Genomic DNA, 7748 nt, shown 5'->3' on the forward strand with positions numbered 1-7748 from the left:
AAGATTTGAATGTTGGGACATATACGGGGCCACTTAGTACAAAGACACCAAAGATATTTTGTCAATTTGAAGCCCAAGCTCTCCGACAAGAAACTACACCCTGTCCTCTTCGGCTCTATCTCCCTCCCCCACATTCTTCTGATCACTTGGCTGGCTACGCCACTATCACATCTTCTTCCCACAATTGGCAGCCACTATTTCCACTATAAATCAAGGTAAAACTTTTAGTTTTCCTTATGTTCTTGGAGCCATAACTGTACCTGGATCTCTATGAATAATACATTAGGATTAACAAGAGTTACAATTAATGGTGTCTTGAAGGAACTGAAGTTTCAATTGAGGTGAAACCTTTTGTGCAGGTAATATTTATAACAGGCTAGCCAGGTTTATAGCTACTTGACCCTCCAATGGCAGGCATAACATCAAGTCTTTCAATGCTGCTCCTTCTCAGCTTCGCCTCCATTCTGCTTATTGGTCGCTCAACTTCTCAGAATGACCGAAAGGCAAATATTTCTATCGCTGATCTCTTATTTTATTTTATATCTTTTTGAGAGGAGGGGGGAGGGTGGTGGAGGGGAACGAGCTTCCCAGCTTAATTTACAATTCTATCAAATTGACGTATGATATGTATTTGATTTTTTTTTTAATTGTGATTAGCTTATAAAGAAAAATATAATGGTCATGTAATAGTAGATTGCAATTAGTAAAGAATAAAGTTGAATATTCAGAATGTGACAAAAAATATATTTAGGCACTACTAAAACGCCTTTATTTTCTATCTAACCGACTTTAATGTTCTTCTTATGATATGATATATTGTGCATGCAGGCTTATATTGTGTATATGGGTAATAAGAGGGACGAGGTTTCCACATCATCCCTTTACACAAGCATGTTACAAGATGTCATTGGCAGGTTATAAAATTTAAGTAGAATAATGGCACCACCAGAAACTTGCTTTATGATGCTTCAATTTCTTAGTTATAACAAACTTTTGACAATTTTCACAATAAGTTTTTGTCATGTTCTATTTAATATTAATCTCACATATAGTATTTATATGGCATATTTTTGTCACGTTGGTTTCACATTCTTATATTATTATTTATGAGAAATTACATTTTACCATTTTAAACTATGCCCTACATCATATTTTGTACCATAAACTATTCATATGCACAGTTTGCACCATAAACTATGACCATTGCTACACTTTGCACTCCAACATTAATTTTACCAGTAAGTCGGATGAAAATATGAAACATGTGACTTGCACATGTGTATTACTTGAGTGAGACAAACATAAGAGACCAAAAAACCCATCTTCCCAATCAATTAAAAACAAAACTTTTTTTTTTCATCTCTCTCTAATGCGTATCAGCCCCTCTTCCCAAATCAAAATCCCTACAACCCTAAATCCCCAAAGCAAAATCATCTTTGGCACCACCATTATTCCACCACTGCGATGAAATCCCTAAAACAATGTTCGTGTTCTTTATAAATCTTTATAATAGGAGGTAGAATCAACAGAATCCATTGCAAAGTTGAAGATTGTTGTTGGTCACCATGCCATTAGAAATGCTGGACGTCACGGTACAAAGGAACTTACAAAGTGGCTTGGTGGATGTGAAAAGGCCAAGTGGGATTCACATAAGCAATTAAGATTTTAAAAAACCCAAAACATGTAGGTAATGTTCCATTTAAAATGAGATGCGTAAACCATTTAAGGACCATTTTCAATTTTCATGGCTACAACAAGTGAACAAAGTATAGTTCCCCATAAAGGTCCAAATCCAAAATCTAATCCAATTACACAACACAATTTAGAGATCTTGAGAAGACTGACCCAATTTTGTTCCCATCTCCTTGTGTAAACTACAGTCTAAATTTTTTTTATATTCTTTATGAATCTATGGTGATGTTGAGAGAGAGAAAGAAAAAAAAAGTTTTTAATTGATTGGGGAGAGGGGTTTTTGGGTCTTTTAAGTTTGTCCCATTTAAGCAAGTCACATGTGCAAGTCACATGCTTCATATTTCCATCCATTTAACGGTGAAACTAACGTTGGGTTGCATAGTGTGACGTCAAGGGTCATAATTTAGAGTGTAAACTGTACATCCGAATAGTTTATGGTGCAAAGTGTAATTTGGGGCATAGTTTAGAGTGATAAAGTGTAATTTTCCTTAATCTTCATATCCTTATATTGATATTATGTATAAAACTCTATTATCAAAGTTGCAAAAAGTTTGAAACACTATATACCTCGGTTAAAATTCCATTTTCACTATCATTTTATGTTTTGATAAAATATTAATCTTAAACAATGTATTTTATGTTATACAGGTTAATTTTTCATTTTCTTCATTAGCTATTTATTATCAATTTCAATGATTTTAGTAATTTTTTATTATCAATCCATTAGATTCCGCGAGTTTTTTTTTTTTATTTATTTTTTTTAAGCTAACCAGGTCTCAATTACATTAGAAAAAATATATGGATAAAGTTATTAACTTGTCAAAATGCATATGCTTGCTTTCAGCCATATTGGTCCAGAATCTTTACTCTATAGCTACAAAAGGAGTTTTCATGGATTTGCGGTGGAGCTAACTGAGCAAGAAGCTCAAAAAATGGCCGGTGGGTGAACCTGATCCTGATTCCCACTCCCCTCCTTAAAAAAAAGGATTCATAACAAATTATTGTAACAATGAATATGTAGGAATGGATGCGTAGTTCGGTGTTCCCTAACGAAAAGAAAGAGCTCCATACAACAAGGTCATGGGACTTTCTTGGCCTTCCAATTCCAAAGCAAGTGGATGGAAAAACTATTGAAAGCAATGTCATCATAGGAGTCTTTGACTCTGGAATTTGGCCGGAGTCTGATAGCTTTAATGATAAGGGATTTGGTCCACCACCTAGCAAATGGAAGGGAAAGTGCCAAGCCTCAACTAATTTCACTTGCAACAAGTATATCTTTAACATCCAACTAATGTGTTTTGTATTAGATTCTATGAAACATGCACGATATTTAATTTTTTTAACAATTTTTTTTAATAATTAATGACATGACCTATTGTGATTAGTGCTTGATAAAAGTAGTGTCGATAGTAAATTTTTGTGAAAATGTTTAAATCATAAAAAGTCATGTCAGCAATCATATCAAAGACATACAATTTAGTCAAAAAGTACAAATAACAAATGTGGTTACAATTAATGTAGTAAAATCATTGGAGCAAGATATTACCGTGGCAATAAACTTTTTGAAAAAGAAGATATTAAATCTCCAAGAGATTCAGATGGCCATGGGACACATGTTGCATCAATAGCAGCTGGGAACTTAGTTAACATGGCAAGCGTACAAGGCCTTGGCTTGGGAATAGCACGAGGAGGGTTTCCATCAGCACGAATTGCTGTGTACAAAGTATGTTTTGGTGGCTGTTATGATGCTGACATTCTTGCAGCATTTGATGATGCCATTGCTGATGGGGTAGACATTATATCTATATCACTTGGTGGATCTGCTAAGAGCTATTTTACAGATGTAGTTGCCATTGGTGCCTTTCATGCTATGAGAAATGGAATATTGACATCAACTTCTATTGGTAATGAGGGTCCAGATTTGGGAAGCATCTCAAACTTCTCCCCGTGGTCTCTTTCTGTGGCTGCAAGCACCATAGACCGAAAGTTCTACACCAAGGTCCGATTAGGTAACAACAAGATCTATGAGGTAATTAATATATGTCTAGCCCTTGTACTGGAATAAAAATCATTTATCCTACTTTTACTATTTCACTTCATCAACTACAGAATTCCATGCTTATTTATTTTCTATTAATTGTAAACTTAAAAAGTTAGTTTCTAAAGACTAAAAAATAAGATATGTGATAAATTGTAATCAGTAAAGTATAAAGTAAAACACTCAGAGTGGAATCTAGAAATTTTTTATATTTTATATTTTGTTCTTTGAAAAATAATGACAATAATAAAATGCTAATACATAAGGAAATATCCTATATTACAATCTATATTCTATTTTATACTTCAAAAATTGTAGTTTGCCACACATTCTTGTTTTTTATCATAAAATAACAATTTTTTTTTTGGAGAAACAAAATAACAAAAATTTAAGATTGAAAAAATACAAGCACACATTATATAGACTATAAAGTAATTAATAGAACATAAAGTGAAACACCTTGTCACTCAAAGTGAGATATAGTGTTATATTCAATTTTAAAGTACTGAGCTAACCATTTCCTTATTCGTTAATCGTGTCAAATTGCACGTGTATAGCCTATGGCATAAAATTAAAACTGCAAACTAATTTGAATAATTTCTTTACTTCATATGTAGGGAATTTCAATTAATACATTTGATCTCAAGAATAAAACGTATCCAATAATCTATGGTGGAGATGCACCAAACAAGAAAGCAAATGTTGATTCATACATTTCCAGGTAACTGAAAAATAATAAGAAAGTTCAAATAATCTTTAACTATTTTTTGATGTACTTATAGACAAAAGGAACATGTTTAACCATTTGAAAAGCTGTGCATACACAAATCTATGAAACTAGCAGGTGAAATAACTTCAAAAGAGCACTATCAATTGACACTTCTTTTATATTTTCAATAAAAACATACAGAGTTCAAATCCCAAATCGTAGTTAAAAAAAAAATGGAACTTACTGTAAAAATGCAGGTATTGCAATGATGATACATTAGACAAAAAATTGGTGAAAGGTAAAATTGTACTTTGTGATGTTGAGAATGAAGGGACTGGGCAACTCTCAGCCGGTGCAGTAGGTACTGTGATGCAAGGCCGACGCCCCACTTCTGCTTCTTTCGCGTTCCCATTACCTGCAGCTTACGTTAGTTTGGAGGACGGTGGCAACATTTACTCCTACATGAATTCGACAAGGTATATATATATTAAGCTAAAACACCTTTGACAATTAAGGACTTCACAACTCACAACACATACTAATCCTAACGAAGATGAACAATTTTGCAGAAGCCCAACTGCGACTATCCTTAAGACTAATGAACGTAAAGATCCATATGCTCCTTACGTAGCTGAATTCTCATCTAGAGGTCCCAGTCCAGCTTCACATAACATTCTCAAGGTAATTACTAATAATCACCTTTTTTTTTTTTTTTTTTAACATTTGAACCCTTGTATTATTTGAGTAATTCTAGCGACACAAAATTTTAACATATAAATATTTGACAATGGTTGATATCTCTTTGAGCATGAAATCACATTACTTTCATCGGGATTTATCATTGATATCACTCTTATTATGCACCAATCACAACCAAGCATATCAATTATTGATATTATTCTTCTTATTGAAACCTATTTTATGTTGTTTAAGCCCGATTTAGCTGCTCCTGGAGTCGAGATTGTAGCTGCATGGTCTCCAATTTCCCCAATTTCCGATGTTAGTTCTGATAAGAGAGCATTCTCATATAATATAATCTCAGGGACATCAATGTCTTGCCCTCATGGTTCAGGGGCGGCGGCCTACATCAAATCCCTCCATCCAACATGGTCACCTGCAGCTATCAAATCTGCTCTTATGACTACTGGTAATAATTATATTCAATTCCGAATCTTAGTAATTTTAAGGCCAAACTAATTAGTTTGTTCCAAACTTAAGTGTATAAGTGATTTTCTTTTGTCTTTACAATTTAAAGTGATCTCCTTTTGTTCCTAACATGTCTAACGGAATGATGATGTGTTAATTTTTAGTTTGGTCGTGTCATCATTTCATTAGAAAGATTTGACGGCTATTGAAGAACAAAAAATATTACTCTAAGTGTGTTAGGAATTAAAAGAGATAACTTTAAACTTTAGGAACTAAAGTTTAAGAATCAATATTGTATTTTATCCTTATTTTATTTAAACCATAACCATGACCAATTTGGTGAATTACTTACAGCTGTCCCCATGAGTCCTGAAGAGAGCTCTGGAGCTGAATTTGCATATGGTGCAGGCAATATTAATCCACTTAAGAGTGCAAATCCTGGTTTAATATATGATGTTGATGCACTTGACTACATAGCTTTTTTGTGTGGGCAAGGATATAGTACAAAGTTATTACAAGCTGTTACCGGAGACAGTAGTAGCTGTCCCAAAGGTACTGATAGAAAAGTTTTTGATCTAAACTATCCTTCATTTGCTCTATCCACATCATCATCAAATTCTATAAGTCAAGTTTTCAATCGGACAGTCACCAATGTTGGAACATCAACATCTACATACAAAGCTAAAGTGAGTGCCCCACCTGGACTTAGTATCAAAGTGAACCCTAGTGTTCTTTCATTTACATGTCTTAGACAAAAGCTATCATTTACACTTACCATTGAAGGAACAATAGATAGACAAATAGTCTCTGCTTCTTTAATCTGGGATGATGGTACATTTCAAGTGAGGAGCCCCATTGTTGTGTACGCATTTTGACATTCTATATATGGAACATGTATTACCAATATTAATAAAGCAAAAGCTTTGGTTTCAAAAATAAAATTAATAATGTGGGTTCTATTTAGTTCAACTGGTAAAGTCTCTGTTGATTGTATAAGAGATCAAGGGTTTAATTTCTGCTTGCACAAAAACTGATTGGTGTCATGGTCTGATGATAAAAAGTTATTATCAGGAATGGACACCATAAATTGAAACTCTCTAAAAAATAAATAAAATTAATAATAAAGCAAAAGCTTTGAAGTAATATGCTCATAAAGAAGGATGACAGCAGCGATGAAATTACACCACGAAAAAATGGTTGTAAATCTTTGCTGCTTGATTGTAATTAACTGTAGTGCCCCCATTAAAGATTGTCTTTCTGATATGTAATCAGTCAACTTGATACAATTTGAGACCAAAGATAATGGTGTATTAATCTTATTTCTCAAAAAAAAAAAAATATGTATGTTAAAGTTCACAATATATTTATAACAAAGACAAATCGTCGAATAAAATATATAACTTGATTAATTTTATATAAAGAATCAAATACCTTGGTTTATGTATAAACTTTAACAAAAAAGAGATATAGTTTTAGTTTTTTATTTTGCAAAATGAGTTTTGATTTACCTTGAATAAACGGATACATGATGAAAGAAAAAAAAATTGAAATCTAATTTCCAAATATGATTTTGGTGGAGAGAGAGAGAGAGAGAGAGAGATTATTTGTTGGGGGACCATATAAGATATTAGATGACTAATATTGACAACTATTATGTGTGGGATAGATACTATTATAAATACTAACTAAATCTCAAGACGTTATGGTGTTGAGAAATAGAGAGAATCGTGTCTCACCATTGCAATTCCCGACAGCCCGGCCCAACCGCAAAACACCCAGAAGCCCAACCTAATCCACCCACCAATGAAGGGAGCTTGAGAGAGGGAGAGAGAGACCAATGGGTTTAAAGACAAAAACATATTTTATTATTTAAATAAACATTACCTTTGAAGACTGAAATTCAAAACAAAAAACTGTTCTCTGTACTTTGTAGTGAGTTTTGGAGAACAATTTTCTTAAAACAGGTGTTAAACATTCTTTTCTTTTGGGGCCTACAATTTTCTGTAATTGGAAAATAGAAAACTATTTTTAAAATAACTATTTGAGATAAGATCAGAAGATTATTAGTGTTGGCTTCGGACAGTTTAGTTTGTTGGCGGGCTTGACAAAAGCTATTTGAGATCAGAAGACTTTTTAGTTTGGCCCAAGTTCAATTCCTTCATT

The 7748-nt window shown here is 33.2% G+C and overlaps 1 protein-coding gene across 1 annotated transcript; it reads left to right on the top strand.

Annotated features, from left to right (window-relative positions):
• Nucleotides 1–242: 242 nt before the first annotated feature.
• On the top strand, nt 243–6530 carry LOC136063829 (cucumisin-like). The gene is made up of 10 exons (XM_065764765.1): nt 243–503; nt 829–914; nt 2537–2635; nt 2728–2961; nt 3214–3721; nt 4348–4451; nt 4697–4915; nt 5009–5120; nt 5373–5586; nt 5940–6530. The coding sequence occupies exons 1-10, from the start codon at nt 408–410 to the stop codon at nt 6458–6460; spliced, it is 2193 nt and encodes a 730-aa protein (XP_065620837.1). The 5' UTR covers nt 243–407; the 3' UTR covers nt 6461–6530.
• The last annotated feature ends 1218 nt before the right edge of the window (nt 6531–7748 follow it).

This window comes from Quercus suber, unplaced genomic scaffold (genome assembly GCF_002906115.3).
Source record: "Quercus suber isolate HL8 unplaced genomic scaffold, Cork oak 2.0 scaffold_583, whole genome shotgun sequence".
In the NCBI taxonomy this organism is placed as follows: Eukaryota; Viridiplantae; Streptophyta; class Magnoliopsida; order Fagales; family Fagaceae; genus Quercus; species Quercus suber.

Bases quoted from the DNA above. Each gene is read 5' to 3' on its own strand.
- LOC136063829 (XM_065764765.1), top strand. From the start codon at position 408: ATGGCAGGCATAACATCAAGTCTTTCAATGCTGCTCCTTCTCAGCTTC. The intron at 4,452-4,696 runs GTAACTGAAAAA...GTAAAAATGCAG, and splicing joins GTTGATTCATACATTTCCAG to GTATTGCAATGATGATACAT. The intron at 4,916-5,008 runs GTATATATATAT...ACAATTTTGCAG, and splicing joins TCCTACATGAATTCGACAAG to AAGCCCAACTGCGACTATCC.